Source organism: Vanessa tameamea, chromosome 30 (genome assembly GCF_037043105.1).
Source record: "Vanessa tameamea isolate UH-Manoa-2023 chromosome 30, ilVanTame1 primary haplotype, whole genome shotgun sequence".
NCBI classification, from domain to species: Eukaryota; Metazoa; Arthropoda; class Insecta; order Lepidoptera; family Nymphalidae; genus Vanessa; species Vanessa tameamea.
This window is the reverse complement of record NC_087338.1, coordinates 582,373-599,628: the sequence shown is the minus strand read 5'-3', so window position 1 is coordinate 599,628 and position 17,256 is coordinate 582,373. Positions and strand designations below refer to the sequence as shown.

The 17,256-nt window shown below is 35.2% G+C and overlaps 1 protein-coding gene across 2 annotated transcripts in view; it reads right to left on the bottom strand.

The window, feature by feature from the left end:
- The window catches only part of LOC113391574 (putative fatty acyl-CoA reductase CG5065), a 48,257-nt gene that overhangs the window by 2,323 nt on the left and 28,678 nt on the right, over positions 1-17,256 (bottom strand). For both annotated transcript variants that reach the window (XM_026627570.2, XM_064220023.1), the window contains exons 2-9: positions 12,913-13,018; positions 7,063-7,179; positions 5,876-5,995; positions 4,929-5,054; positions 3,412-3,557; positions 3,192-3,304; positions 431-623; positions 67-213 (exon numbers count right to left, since the gene is read on the bottom strand). In XM_026627570.2, coding sequence (XP_026483355.1) covers positions 67-213; positions 431-623; positions 3,192-3,304; positions 3,412-3,557; positions 4,929-5,054; positions 5,876-5,995; positions 7,063-7,179; positions 12,913-13,011 — 1,061 coding nt within the window. In that variant the 5' untranslated portion in view covers positions 13,012-13,018. The remainder of the gene's footprint in view (positions 1-66; positions 214-430; positions 624-3,191; positions 3,305-3,411; positions 3,558-4,928; positions 5,055-5,875; positions 5,996-7,062; positions 7,180-12,912; positions 13,019-17,256) is intronic.

Sequence of the window (17,256 nt, the reverse complement as noted above, 5' to 3'; positions counted from 1 at the left end):
ATCATGTTAATATAACGAACGTAAATAGGAACAAACTTCAAAGATACCAGTTGAAATTCCACATACCGGTTTTCGACGCCAGAACCGCTGGGATACCACAAACAGCCATCTAGAGGGTACCGCGTAAGATATATCTTTAAGGCAGCCTCGAACTCGCCCCAAGTGGTCGGGTTTTCGTATGTACTGCAGTTGTAAACTCTTACTTCTGGAAGTCTGGACAGTGACAGAACTGTTAAGAATCTTAAGAAGATTTAGAGATTATTACAATAAAAAAAGCATTCTAATTTCCTCACGATGTTTTCCTTCACTTCTGAGCACGAGATGAATTAAAAACACAATTTAAACATATGAAAATTCAACGCAGTTTATCATGGTTCCAACTCGCAATATTCAGTTAAGATCCTATCAAATGAATTATTTTGTGACTCACTTGTCCACGGCAGTCTCCCATCCAACAGCCAATAACGTATCAATGGCTATATCCACGGGTAAGAGATCGGCTCTTGCTCCTGGTTTCCTGCTGAAAACGTGGAGCAAGCCTTTTCCAGCAGCAGCTATGACTCCACTGGGTCCATTCAAGTTTTCAATCCAGCCGGGATAAGGGTTTTTGAGAGAGGACACGACTGCGAAGGAGCAAAGAAAATTTGCTATTAATTTTAGAAATTTGTAATAAGTTTTTTTTTTTAGTAAATGGGCGGATCTGTGATTGGCTCACAGGATCCTGACGATAGCTAAATATAGTGAGAAGAAATAGTCATTATCATAATTACTGCCCAGTTGGTCTAGTGAGGAGATATAATACAAGAGACTGCGTTCTGTGTTCAAAGCCGATGTCGTGCCTACAAGAAGTTATTGAATTTTTCCATCAAATTTTGAGTATCTTCTTGCCTCTTGCCACAGATAGCCGTTGGTCCTGCACCTGAACTCTTTCCGGTCTTGTCGAATTTGCCGCCCCATCGGATTGTGAGAGAGGGAATAGTGAGTCACCTGTGTTTGCTCACACACCTGCACACTACAACATGTCGTGCGTAGTTGGCCGGTCTCCCTGGGCCGTGACCGAAATCGGTTAGGTTAGAGTACGTCATCATCAGATGGCTTTTGATAAATTTTATAATTATTTAAAACTAATAAAATAAAAACGTAGAGTTTCGTTACTAAAATAAAATTAAATGATCTTAGTACTATTATAAACAGCCACGAAGTAAATCATAAAAGCACACACACTACGCACTCACAAGATAGTAGAGCGGCCGATAACCTTACATTCGTAAGTCCCCAATAGATCCCCGAGCCTCGCCATAGATATTTGACATCAAAAATATTATAGCCTCAAAGTTGAAAAATAACTCAATGGTTTTTTTAAGGATACTAGCGATCCGCCCCGGCTTCGCACGGGTGCAATGCTGATACTAAATATACTACAGAATGTCTTACAGTTTTATACCAAAACAACATATTATTTAATTTTTGTCTGTCAAAAATGAAAAAAAAGAATCTTTTTAAAATTATCCGTGTTTCTCTACTATATTGTGCATGTATTATATATATAAACCTTCCTCTCGAATCAATCTATCTATTAAAAAAACTGCATCAAAATCCGTTGTGTAATTTTAAAGATCTAAGCATACATAGGGACAGACAGCGGTAAGCGACTTTGTTTTATACTATGTAATGATGATTAATGGCTTGGAATACGCGTCTAACGCTTGATATTTTTTCCAAATCAGGTCTGTGAGATCCTGAGATCAGCGCCTTTAAACAGATATTAGCATATATTCTCTTAAACTATATATTAGCATATATATCAGGATGCCAGTGCACATATAACTATAAAAATAATATATAAGTTTCCATGTTTGGCTCGGTAATCTAGTATGGCTACATTCCCCTGATTCTTAGGATACATGTACACGAATACAATAGTTAATAAGATATGTTATATGATGACGAACTATTAAATTATTTACCACTTGTGAACGCCCCCTTCGCAAGTCGTAATTGCCCGAAAGATGGCAGAAGATATTTGAACAGAACGGACTATATAAAACTCAATTAAATATTTATTACTACAAGTATTTAAAACGGGATAGCTACCATGTTTCAAGTTCTCGTGAACAAGACATTCGTAGATAATGTCGAAATATCGAGCTCCATCAAATAAAAATCATGGTAAATATTCCGTTTTAAATACTTGTAGTAATAAAAATAATTGAAAATCTTAAATATTTATTTATTACGCGAAATAGAGCTTTTCCTATAACGCACAAACCTCATTTTATTCCCTCGAAAAGTGAATTAAAACTATAGACTAAAATCCTATCTCTGCCGATATCATCTAAATCGGTTCAGGTTAGGTGACTGAGTTAATTTCGAATTTATTATAGCGTAGTATTATTATTAGTAGTAGTAAATCATTTTCTAAAATACCAATAATGCTACTTTTCACAGTCGTGTTTTAAAATTTAACCAAAACTATTGTATGAAGTCCATTGATAGTTATCAGTCAATCAGGGTTAATTGTGCAGGACGGGTTGCAAGATTGCCATTACTTATATTTTCGTCTAACGGTTATATTTAAAAGGCAAGACGTTAGTGAAATTATAAGATGGTGACGACGTTGAAATACTATGTAAACATATATTGGACGTTCGAATACAACAAGGCACTCGACAAACTTATACACAATCAAAACAGCTCTTTATAAATAAAGATCTAAAAAATATTCATAATTGGTATTAAAATAATAAGGCACATTCGACGATCACATAGTGACCGCTGATTGCTATTAATAATTCAAATCATAAGTTTAATAAAGGCACTTGTTTAATAGAGTATTGGTTCGGGAGAATGCTTCAAGTCTTACCGAGTTCAGAACTAACCGAAGAACTCGATATCGATCATGGACTGCCTGATGAAATTCTTCGATCAAGTCTCGAGAAAGACTCTAACTCAATTGAGCATCTTGTCTTTTAAGAGTTGAAAGCATCAGACATCGCGGTCGGACGCCGATACGATAAACTGACCAAATTATATCTCCAGGAGACCTTTATATAAATGCACTGGGATAACTGACAGGGGGAGATGTTCTAACATTAGTAATATCAGCCTCCACGAGGACCACGAGAGCTCTGCCAAGAGCATATCGAAGAAGAAGGGGTAGCCTGTAGCTGTTACATTTATATAATGTTTACCGATAGTTGGTCTGAAGATGGCGATCGGGTAGCTCCTGTTAACACGACTGCGGACTGCTTCCTCAGCCATCGCCTTTGTGAATGTATACGTATTTGGTTTAGGCTTAATGTATCTGCAAAGAAGAATAGTTTTATGTCTTAAACCTGACAATAAACTCTTAAAACGCGAATAAATCCGCGAGCGGCAACTAGCTAATTATATAATATAAAATCGACTTACTGAGGAGTTATATTAGCCAGTAGGGGGGCTGGAACAGCTTCAACCAACGCTAGAAGACGAGGCAATGGAGCAGGAGCCGGGTACACCTTCTCTTCAATGACGTTCAGCTCCGGATTACAATACGCTGTCGACACATGTACGAGGGCCTGGGGATTAAGCAAATTGTATGTAAATATTTGAAAAAAAAAATGAGAAGGTTCGTGGGAGACCCACGAAGAACAAAGTCGAACGAAGTTGTTTTCGCTATTGATAAGCAATATATTAAAGGTAAACTGATTTAAAGAGGCAGTTGTAAATATCGGTTTTGGTAAGTTAAAAATTATAAATAGCACGTTTAATAACTAGTTCAGCAGTCAAAACTAAGCAGTAAATCAAACAAAAATGTGTAAAAACTAATGAAATGGATCAATGAATATAGAATTGACATTTTATGATAAAATATTCGACTAATTGACTTTTTATCACCGTCCATGTTTTACTGTCGCAATAATTAATCAACTATAACAGCAATTAATATGTTTTTTAAACAGATCATAATAACATCTCGAATATTTAAATAACAGCTCAAACAATTAGTTCCCTATATTAAACTAGCCCGCGCCGGCTTTCGGTGTAATGCTGATACAAAATATACTACAGAATATTTTCGTTCACAGCTTTTTTGTCATTGGTTAATACAAACCGCTATGTCCCTGCATTTTAAATCTGTTCTATCTCCGAAAAGGGCCATATTGATCTTTATTAAATGCACAATGTATTTAAGGTACTTAATTGGATAAGAATTAATGCTGTGTTGCTTCAAATTGCTTCGTAAATAAACCATTATTTCTCGTTAAAAGTAAGGGATAAAAAATTGTTACTGTGAGTTATCCCTACGAGACATATACCATCGCGGACTTTTTTGTAGTTGATCTAACTCGTAGGGTTCAGCCAGCGTTTGCAATGAAAGCGCAAAAAAAAAAGATTATTTACGGCATCACATTAGAAATCTCTAAAATTATCAGTATTTCTCTACTATTATTTTTATATTATGCATCTATTATACATACAAACATTCCTCTTGAATCAGTCCATCTATTAAAAAAAAACTGCATCAAAATCCGTTGAGTAGTTGTAAAGATCTAGGGATCACAGGGACAGACTCATAGCGGGAAGCGACTTTGTTTTATACTATGTAAAGATGAAGCAGCTACGCTCAGCAGTTTCAGCCGCTTTAAATTTAGACTATTGACGTGACAAGCGAGTGTTTCATGTTCTTGTCATCAACTGCAATATCCTTGTACAGTTTTATCAGACTGCTTCGTATAAAGGACAAAAAATGGTTATTGTGGGTTATCCCTAAGGGATAGTCACATATTATCGTGGACTTTTTTTGTAGACCTTTTTAAAGGGAACAATTACAGATAAAATGAAATAAATAGCAATGTTTGAGAATAAGTCAATGATACGAGATAAAATTGGTTATTAGAATTGTGTTATTTGCAACATTATTTAAAGGTTTTTGAAAACAATTCTACCTGAAGATTGGGCAGAGTGTCACATATATCCATAAGCCGCATCACGGAGAGCACATTCTGTTCCACGGCACTTGGTAAGGGTTCGTCGAATTTCAGGGTCGCGGCTGAATGGAACACCACTGATACCTGAAAGAATCTCGTTCGTTAATGTCGTATCACAGACAATTGAGTTTGTCGAATTAGTATGGAGAATGCTGGAAGTATTAAGCCGAGATGGCCCAGTGGTTAGAACGCGTGCATCTTAACCGATGATTTCGGGTTCAAACCCAGGCAGGCACCACTGAGTTTTCATGTGCTTAATTTGTGTTTATAATTCATCTCGTGCTCGGCGGTGAAGGAAAACATCGTGAGGAAACCTGCATGTGTCTAATTTCAACGAAATTCTGCCACATGTGTATTCCACCAACCCGCATTGGAGCAGCGTGGTGGAATATGCTCCATACCTTCTCCTCAACGGGAGAGGAGGCTTTAGCCCAGCAGTGGGAAATTTACAGGCTGATTATGTTTATGTTATGGAAGTATTAAACTTGTCAAACACTACAACCGGTTCGGAAAAGAAAACACCTGACCTAAGAAGAACCGGCGAAAGAACCGGTCTTTTTTTGTTATATTTATTATTTACAATATTCGATATGAAAAGAAATAGCCAGGAGGTGATCGTTTCATTCCCAAGGTGTGTTATCAACCGTAAACTCACTAATTGTATAAAAACCTTTCGTACACACGATGTCTTTAACATTTTTTTTTAATTTAGTGACAAAGGCATGAACGCTTTCTGGGATCAAAGGAAACAATGGGATTTATACAGTAGCTGGTTTTTTTTTATATATAAAACTATTTCTTATTCCCTAATGTAAATATTATTGGCATACATATGTTAGAGATGGTATCAACTATGATGAATTTCACAGATAAGTTAACAATTAAATCAAATTTAGATAAAATACCTCCTGGAGCTGTTTAAGATATTCATTTGCGATTCCAAGTCCTGGCTGTGCTACGTCGCCCTGTATAAACGACAACTTGTCCAGCTGGGACGGGTTCTGTTGACGGATTATATCGAACACCTGTATAAGCAGACAAATTAGTATAAATATACGTTAACGATACAATTTTATCTGTATTTGGTAGAAAAATCCGAGAAATTATATCGTGCCAACAGTAATTGAATCCTATGAATGTATTGTGATTAAAAGCCTCAAACAAATGCGATGAAATGTAAAAGTATCTTTGTCTGTCTGTTGCTCTTTTACGGTCAAACCACTGAATTGAATTTGATGAAATTCGGTACGAAGGAAGCTTGAACTTCAAGGAAGAACACAGGCTTTTTCATTAGATAAGACCTGACGATCAATCCCTAAAACACGAGCAAAGGCACGAGCAACAACTAGTTATCAATAAAATAATTTATCCCTAATGAAGATCAACGAATACTATCTTTATTTACGAGCCGCCCGTTAAAAGGAGACAAGGATAGTGACCCCGAGCAACCATATGGATCAGATATAGGCCGGCCCACGACGACGGCGTGAACGACGGTTTCTAGTGGATAATCTGGCACACTCGGTAGCATTGAGCAAATCATACCCCTTCACGTGGGAGAAAGAATAAATGCGTTTCAAGCGAAAATAAAAAACAGACTGAAATAGTGTTTTCTAAATTACAATAAATAAAAACTTATTATTAATAAGTAGAACGGAAGTGACTTCTATTTATTATATTCGAATATTAGGGTTGAATCCTATGACCTAAAAACGAGGCAAGTATATAATAAATTGACTGCTTCCTTGCTCAAGTATGTAGCATACACACTGGTGATTCAGATCATGGATAAGAACCCTGGATATGGAAAGTAATGGGGTTTTTCTGTCTAGAACTCGGGGTTGATAACGGAAATGCAGCTTCAGGTGCCTGAACTCCTTCCGGTCGTGTAGGATTTGTCACCCGAATGGATTAGAAGGGAATAAAAAGTGCACCTGTATTTATCTGCAGGTCGGCAAGCGATTTTTACAATACGCGTCGCCAAAGAAAACTAAAACGCACGACATGCCGCGCTAATGAGTACATAGTTTAAAACACCCCATTAAGTAAAGATATATCCTTGTTATTGGGGATAAGAATGTTCTATACTGACCTGTGACTGCTTCAGTTTCATTAATCTCTTCTCTGGTGTTTCTCCTTTCTTCGGCCTCATCAGCAGATGGAGCCGTCCAACATCAGGGCACGTAGAAAGCAGACGCTCAATCAATACCTGAACAGGAAACAGTACAAGGTAAGTCCAGTGGTTAGAACGCGGGCATCTTAACCAATGATTTCGGGTTCAAACCCAGGCAAGCATCACTGAATTTTCATGTGCTTAATTTGTGTTTATAATTCATCTCGTGCTCGGCGGTGTAGGAAAACATCGTGAGGAAACATGCATGTGTCTAATTTCAACGAAATTCTTCCACATGTGTATTCCACCATTCCGCACTGGAGCAGCGTGGTGGAATATGTTCCAAACCTTCTCCTCAAAGGGAGAGGAGGCCTTACCCAACAGTGGAAAATTTACAGGCTGTTAATGTAAAGAAAATGTAATGCTGTTACTATAATTGTGTTTTACTTGTTGGTAGGGTTTTATGCTTGCCGTCGGGGTAGGTACACACTCACCATATCATCTACCGCCAAACGGCAATTTTCGTATTGTTGTGTTCCAGCTTAGAAAAACAAAATGCGAACGAAGGCGCGGGCAACATTTATTAGTTATTAACAAAATAACATATCCCCAATGAAAATCAACGAATACTATTTTTAACTTTTATCTATAAATAGTCTTTTAACGTGAAAAGGAGTGCGAGAATGTCAGTTATGTTTTCTTTACCCCTGACAACTTGAGTCCAGTTGAGTTGTTAAGACGTGACAGAAACAAATCCACTTTAAAACTTTAAATTCAAAATGGCGACCTAACTCCATCTTAACGTAGCCGCCATTTTGTATTTAAGGCATTGTTTACGAGCTAAAATAATCAATCAGTCAAATGTCATAACGTTATTAATAAAACTTTAATAGCACGGTTTATATTTATCACATAAATTAAATTACTGTTTCGTATTATTGTATACGACGCAGTTAAAAGTTAGTACCGCGATAAAGGTGCATACAACTGACCTACAGGGAAAGATCGCAATGACCTCGCTGTGACCTTTCACCCAATATTCGGATGCTACGAACATTGAATTGAATCTTGATGATTGTATTGTAGTATGTAATTATGAGTGTTAATGATTTCCTTTCCTTAAATAGTTAGTCAAAGTTATCTTCCGGTTAATATAAATATGCCGAGGTCAGGTTTTGTATTTAAAATTAGTCGTGTAGGTATTTATTCATTTTCTTTCGAAATTAAACTTTTTTCTTACATATTCGTTTTTTTTTAATATCGTTGTATTAACACAGGAGCAGCCATTACCGTTTTTACCATAAGTCACATGGGGCACGTCCCAGGGCCCCCTTCCTGAGAGGGCCCCGAAGAACCAACAATTTACCAAATTAAACCAAAAAATATCTAGCAAAAGGGCCCCAAATTCATGGGTGTCCAAGGGCCCCAGCATAGCTTGAGAGGGCTCTGGGAGCGGCAGTAAGCTCCATAACTTCTCCCTAAAGAAGAGGAGGTCTTATCCCAGTAGTAATATTTTATATACTGTATTGTGATTTAGCTTATAATAAATATATAAATAACAAAAGAATAAAAAAAATGTGTAAGAGTATCATTGTACCTTAGTCCAAATAAAAAAAAAAGAATTTGTATTTGCTAAAGAAAAATCTTTGTAACCATTTTAAAGCATATTGCGCGATGCAACGTGAGTTTTGTCATAGTTAAAGTTAATTTAGAGAATTAGAGTAGAAAAGATGTTACAAGTACATATTAATCTTAATATCTTAATAAGTAAGCCGATTTTGTCCGAGTTATGGTCTCATTTCGAAGAGCTTCACCGTAGATGTGCAGAAAATTAAAGAGGGTTCTTGATGGCATTTTACTAAATTGTTACAAACTAACAAATAATTTCCTTTGAAATAAGTTACCGGCCGGTTAGAGAGCGCGCAATGGATGTATTAGAAAAAAAAATTAAAAACGTAAACAAAATAACAAATCGTTTCCAACAAACTATACAATTGTAAGTGAACTAATTGATATTAAAAAAAAAAAAAAAAACATTTAAAAGAGGTCTCATCATTTTGGCGCCAAATGTCAGTTGCGCAGTTTACAATGAAATTAAATCAAAACAAAACCTGTCATAGGTTTCGATAATCCTAGAAAATCTTTTGAATAAACGCGAAGTTTCGCGGGAGACCCACTAGTTGAAATAAAACATTCAAACTTAACCTTCACACTGCACATGACAACGCATTATGTCAAACTTACAAAAAAAAAAACAATAACGCGTGTTTGTCAACAATGTTCATTCTTATGTAAATAATATATATGTGTATATATATATATATTAAATGTAATAAAATTAAGCTGTGAAAATTACTTGAGTATCATAATTTATTACACATAGTTTAGAATACTAATAAATATTTATAATTTAACTTTTTTTTAAATCTTTATGTTATTTTGTTCTAGTAAAGATTCACAAGGGAATAGTTCCTATTATAATCTTAAAAAATGAATTGTTTTTGTTCTTCGTCTTCTCAATCCTAAGTGACATTGGCGGAATAATCTGTTTTTTATTTTTTTATTTGGCTCTCATTGAAATAATCTGTGCCCTGTTGGCTACGAGATTGAACGCATGTTTTTTTTTTATTGTAGTAATAACAAGGTACCATCCACCTGAGCCTCCTTTTTGTAATATATTATTACAGATAGAATACTTTTGTCTTAAAAGAAAAAGGTTTCTCTTCTCGAAATAATTAATAACAAAAACTAAATAAACGGATTTTTTCTATAAATAGGATATCCGTAGCACCCAAACTTCGCGCCATAAGAAAACTTAAGCCTCCGTGACTTTTAGTAGCTTTTTTTTTAAATGTATTATGTTACATGGGACTGATGTATTAAGCCACAAGATTTTAATAAAATAAATTACGGCTGTATTTATAATGGGGGCTAACATAGTATTATTTAAAAGTAAAAAATCAATTAAAATTTACGATAAAAATATTATTACAATTTCGTTCTCGTCTCAATTGGCTACCCATTAGACTTCGTCGGAGCATGCATATCCTGTCTATTCTTTAATGTGTGTTGTTTCACCCTGTTACTCCCCCTTACCTGAAGGATACATTTATATTTTTTAGGAAAACCCGGAGAACACCTTCGTTCGACGCAGAAATTGATTTTGAGGATGCCGAACATAAGGCAATTTTTTATAAAAAATATTTACAATTCAGGCCAACTCCATATATATTTTTAAAAAACTCGTAAAAAATCACTTTTTGTCTAAAATGCCTTTACGTCAATGATTTCTCGTTATGTTTGAAGACATCGTATATATTCTTACTCATTGTATTTAGATGTATATGTATATTTAGATTATATACTTTTATTTTATATGTATTGATAATATAATTTATTAATTGATATATAATTTGTGTATTCTATATTCACATTTATTTCATAGTTTTAATAATAAATTCATGTTATTTTATTTATTATTACAGCACCACCCACCTCAAATTCTATGACTGTCCTACACCGTTGTTTGCCTGGAAGAGATCGCTATGTAGCGATAAGGTCACAAAATTGTGCGCCTGTTCAATTAAGGCCAAATCTATGTTATATTTATTTTTATTTATCTGTGTGGTGTACAATAAAAATCATTATTTATTCAAGTAGGCCTTTTGCAAGCACTTGTGAATGTGGATTGATCAAGTTGTAAAATTTATCAAGCTACCTCCGGTTTGGAAAGTTCATTCATTCATTCGTTCATTCAGTATTGGGATGTTCATTGTTATAAAAAATATATTACGAGCGACCCCGAGGATGTAACCCCACCTCTAAATACAGGGCTGACTTTATCCTACATTTAAATCAACAAATACAAACTCTAAGCTCTTTATCGTTTCGACTATATTTCTTAACTTAACTATATTTTATCATGTGATCTATTTATTAATAGGTCATAAAAACGCGATCGATAAATGTCAAAGATTGACAGCCGACATTAATGCCCTATAATTATTATATCAATGAAAGTATATACGTATCAAAGTAGCGTGTCACTTGTTAGGCTTACGACCTTTCACGACTGAGATATTAAGTGAGTTCATACTTATCAAAATCAAAATATACTTTATTCGAGGCTTTACAAGTACTTTTGAATCGTCATTTAACAAACTGTATTATGTAAAGCTACCACTGCATAGTTGCGGAATGTAGATTCTACGAAGAACCGGCAAGAAACTCAGTTACTCTTTTTCGACATCGAAAAATACAATCATGTTAGTTAAATACAATTATATATGCATGTATGTACGCAGTATCTAAGCTGCATTGGTGTTAAGACAACTGGGGAATATGGAGAACCGCATTCCGTGGCAAAGGAAGGATGACTGTGTAACGGAAAACTTGATGTTTATACAAAGGGGTTTTGTGACATTTAAAACGATCAATAATATTATTTATACTTATAATTAGTATTGTTGTGAAGATATTGTTACGCAACTGTATGTAGACACTGCTAATAACATCCCGAAGGGAGTCTCGAGCTGGAATATTGTAAATAAATGGGACAGTTCTTTTGCAGCTGATAAACTTGACCGATTTCTGATTATGGATTTTATCCGGACGAAGCTGGGACTAGCAGCTAGTCTAGAAATACAAGCCATGTTTCAAGGAAAATTCCACTGAACAAAATGTATGCTTATTTTGAAGGCAAATGCGAGAAAATCCTATTCTATGAGAAACATTGACACTCGTCGATCGGTCTCGATCGTGATGTCTCGAAAGCCGACTTAGAGTGGCCTAGTATTTAATAATAAAGTAACAGTTCAAACTTAATATATACTAATATTATAAATATGAAAACAAGACTAAACTAAACAGGTCCCATTGAAACTTAATATGAACATATTCATAAAATAAACAAAAAATACAAACACAGACTAGCATTGTGTGATACAGCACTAAGGAGTTCTGTAAAATAACGATTCAAAAGCCTACTTGAATAAAGAATATTTTGAAATAGAATTTTACGCAGACATTTCGTAGTTATAAACATAGTTAGAGTGTATGATGATTATTACGTGGATATCTTTTGATTGATTAAAACGAGTCTTGCTGGTTCTTGGAATAATCTCGAAAATTATTTGAATGAAGTTTTTAATTTCGTCGATAAAGTATTGCCGCCTTGTGACATTTCTCGATCGAGTTCTACGTCGACTCGAGTTATCAGAGAATAACACTCCATGAAATCGATGTGCGATATTATTCAGCGGTCACACGACGTTTAACGTCAAATAATTTTTATTGATTATTGTTTTCTTTAAATAATTTATTGTATTGTCATTTGTAATTGATTTCGTGGACGAGGTTGAATATTAATACGAAGATTTCATTCTTCTTCTTATTATTAAAGCGAATGTATCTCTGCCTTTCTATATAATATAGCCGGTCGTTATAAAATTTGATATAAAGATATCCTGCATATAGTGTACAGGTTTTGGAAAATATATTTGACACTTTGTAGCTTATTTTGTCGACCGCGCCTTTCTTGGATTTCAATCTTGCTTCATATCAAATTCCATCGAATTCGGCTCAGCAGGTTGGCCGTGACAGAGCATGAGCAATAAATTATGAATAATTTTGTAAACGATATTTAACTAATTTGTTATGAGTTAGAGATTTGAAATTAAGGTTTATTTATACGAGTGAGCCTCAAGCAAATGCCTCCATTTTTATTTCGAAAGGTTTTGTGGTAATTGACAACCAAGCTTAGACATGTGGTAGATTAAAATCCTTATGCAGGTTTTCTACACGGCGTTTTAAATATTCTCATAGACTCACTTTGCCCATGAAGCCAGTTGCGCCGGTGATGAAGATGTCCCTCCCTGCATAGAACTGTGGCACCAGCGCGCCGACTGGCGACTTTGGTCGCGCGACCATTTTAGACCTGTGAACATAATATTGTGCTATATAAAAAGTGATATATTGATATTATTTAAAAATAGATGTAGGTTTTTTTTAAATGTCTAAATTTTGTCCTACCCGGTATCAACATTCAGAACGAGTTATCCTCGTGTACCATCGCAACAATCTCGAGGGGTTCATTAGAAATGTGCATCGCGTCCCCTTCGCAATCCTGTCTGATGTCTTTGATAATGTATGTAACGGAAGAGTCTGTTTGTAATGGCAGATCTCAGGACCTATGAGTTCGTTTGAGATTTAAAGAGGTTTCTTTATCGTATAGTCCATTTATTGAGAAAGATTACAAACTATCGAACATCACGAAACTACACGAACTATAACCCATGTAGGTCGTAACGTATTTGTCTTGATAATGATTTCGTCGTGACCGATTTCGGCCACAGCCAGTCAGGGCCGGATCTACCATATGGCTTTTTGGACTTCAGCCCAGGGCGCCGTGGATTCAAGGGGACCAGCTAAGTCAAGTCAAAGTCAAAAATAGACTATACGATATAATATATAATGCAAAAGAATCCATTACTTTATTAAATGAAACAGATCGTATGGTTTGCAGCCGTGCGAGTCCTGCGATTAATCAAACCCATTCAATTAATTTAATTCAAGTCTACGTTCAGATATGTCTTAGGTGGGCCCCTAAGTAGTGTTAGCCCAGGGCCCTCTAAATTTAGGATTCGGCCCTGCAGCCAATCTCTATGGAGATTAACTACGCAGGACATAGTATAGTGCAAAACTATGTGAGACAGGTTCTCTTTCTTCTCCCTCACTCTCATGGGACGTTATATTCGACACGATTACTGAAAAAAATTCGACGGAAAAACCTAATAACCTTTTCTATTAGAACCTCAAAACAGTATCTACTCAGACAGGCTTGCACAAAGCAATACCATGTTTAACCTATCGCCATAACAATGATCAATTTATATTTTAGGTTAAAATCTCAAGATCTCTCATTGGTTAAAATCTCGAGAAATATTTTATATCTTAAACGAAGGCGCATGGTGCTCCATCTTGTTTATTTACTGGTCGGAAAAGAGTGTCAATGGTACAGGCACTCTAGTGAAGCGCCGCGTCGAGGGTAGTTGGCGGCCATCTTGGATCGACGGTTACATTCAAGAATTCCCGCGCACCACGTATGCGTCTATCGCTAATTTCCGACATTATCTTTGTTCCTTTGTAGTAGATTCAGTGATTTATATGATATATTAACGAAACGATATTGATAACTTTAGTAAATTTGTATAGTTGATTTGTTAATTTAAAAACTTACTGAATAGTTTAAATATACGCCCACTTATCATGAATAATCCTGATATTCAATAAAATGTATATATAGATACTCTAACGAAGTCGGGACGGGTTGTATACAGAGCCGTCTCAAGCTATGCTGGGGCCCTTGGGCGCCCATGAATTTAGGGCCCTTTTGGTAGATATATACTACCTTGCACAAATAATTTGATTTGGGCCAGGCCTTAAGTATAGTTTCAAATAAACGGTGCGGTAATTTTCGTATATTCGTAGGAATCTGATTGGTTGTACAATCTTATGGCTATTTTATAGCCTTTTTTGGTAAATATGTTAGTTCTTGCAAATATATCATATTCGAAAATATACATAGCAGTCAACGTGAGAACAAACGTGTGAAAGAAATTTTTGGTTCTACGAGGCCCTCTCAGGATGGGGGCCCTGTGCCCTATGGTAAAGACGGTAATGGTTGTATATTATCAAACAATGCTATGACTTATGTAAACGTAAAATAACGTACTACATTCGTAGTGCAATTACTTAAGTACAACTAACAATTCTTAAATGGAATAAATATCCATAAAAGGGTATGTTTAAGATCTCTGCAAATATGTATTTACGGCTTGTACACTTGGTGGAGTCAGCTTCGACATTCTTTATTATTAAACATCGTCAGCAAAACTTAGTACGTTAATACACAGATAATAAATATTTATGCTTGAATCGATATATTCTGAAGCTACTTAACCGATTTTAATAAAACGTTTTTACCATTTGAATGCTATTTTATTCGAGTAGGCTTTTAAAAGCACTTTTGAATCGTAATTTTACAAAATTCCATTCAACATAAAGTTCGCAATAAAGGAAAGAATCGGCAAGAAACTCAGTAGTTACTCTTTTATGATATTTTATTTACAAAATCCTCCCTTTAAGCTAATAAACTCCACGCTATTTTATCTATCTATATAATTTTCTAACATAATATGTATATATACATATATTTTACAAATATTGTCCGGGTTTACGTATGTATGTACTGTTATAGGAACTGGGTTCGACGAGATCGAAGCTGCGGACACAACTTGTACTTAAAAACAATCATAAATAATTCACAAGGTCCGAAAAAGATATGTTCCAATTTTACAGCTCTCGCAATGCTTGTTTAGAAAGCGTCTGGTTAGTAATTTTCTCTGCAACTACTTAAATATAATAGACCATGTCGTAAAGACAGAGGCGTAACGGTGTCTACATACCCTGACCGTGCTAGAAACGTGTCAGAAAAATAAATATTCTTTATATTTAGTAATATCAGACTGTGTCCATTAGGACGTTCTGTTATCAACCAAAAGCCGCGGGCAGCACGGAACGTCATCAATTTTCTGATTCGATTCGATAAGACTATTTATACTATCCTGAGGCCTCCACAAGAGAGGAGTCCTGACAACATAGATTCCGATATTTTATATATAATGTAATATATGTTTAGACATCTAGTCATAGTCGAATTGTAATAATATAACTAATACTTATTTGAAGTGTTACTGATACAAAATCCATATTATTGACAAACCTGACGGACAAGAATGAAAATGTTCAAATTAATTTGATAAATAAAAAAAACCTCCACTCGAGTTGCTCCAAACCAGCGAAACCGTGATGCTTCTTGACACGTGTGTCTCACGAGAAACAACAGGTGCGCTAATACTATTGAGGAAACTGGAGCCATATAGATATGACATATCACACACGGATGTCATTCGCTGTTGATACGTTCAAACGAGCATAGTATTCCTTTTTCTGGATGTTTCTCAGGTTCAGAGCACATATATCGTTTGTGGTGGTCCAGTGGGCAATTCTTAAGGAATGAGTAATGTCCACGACCTTCCCAAAAGTTAGCCAAAGTTTAGAGTAAAACTGATGGTTTTGGATACGTTAACTTCAACTTTGACAATTGAATATTTTAAAATCTTGTAATTTAAGAAAAAGGATCGTAGATGTTGGTTTATTTTGAGATACTATTATTACACGAGTATATATAGTAATCTCACTACGTTTTATATATTTTCAAAAATAAAAACAAAGCATAAAGCTCATTAATTTTGCCCTAATACATATATTTTTTAATTAATAGTTAACGCTTTATCGCAAATCGAAAAATGTATCTTGGACTGATACAATTTTTGGTATTGCAATGCGCAAAAGTCTAGTCGATGATATCCGAACGGACTTCGATCACACGAAGACAAGCGAACTGCGTAGAAGATGTAACGCAAACACACTTATAATCGGATCGGTCAACAATGAGGCACGACTGCAGTTCAAGGGCTGTACGTGCTATTTTAATTTAATTTAACAACATCCCAGCTGCCCGTGCCTTTTTTACATTCTACTTTAAAACATTTTGGCGTTTTATATTTTTAATGAACATCAGCAGATCTTCGCTGGACTTCAATCTAGTCGTATTCTTGGAAAACGTGGCCCTCACTGATTTTTTTTCATTCATTTTAATTATAATATATAATAAATAGGAAAAGTGTTATATATATGTCACCGTAAGATTACAAACATCGTTAGATTACAATCTATCTCGTTAGAATGTAAACTGTCGAAATATTGTGAACCGTGAAATATGATTGTAATTTAACGCATTATTTTTCACAATCTGACGAGATAGATTGTAATCTAACGATGTTCGTAATCTTACGGTAACATATACCTACATACATTTGGTCTCACAAATTGAACGCTTGGGATGTCATCCTTGGGGCAAGGTATCCGTTTCTATAATAAAATTCCGCAGACATTTTTAACTTTGCCGTTTCATAGATTCAAGTCAAATGTAAAATATACATTGGTAAAGAAGGCATATTATTCGATACAAGAGTATATAGATGATAAAAAAGCGCGGAGTTAATGCTCGTTGACTTCCAGGCAGGAGACATAACATACATATATAATTGT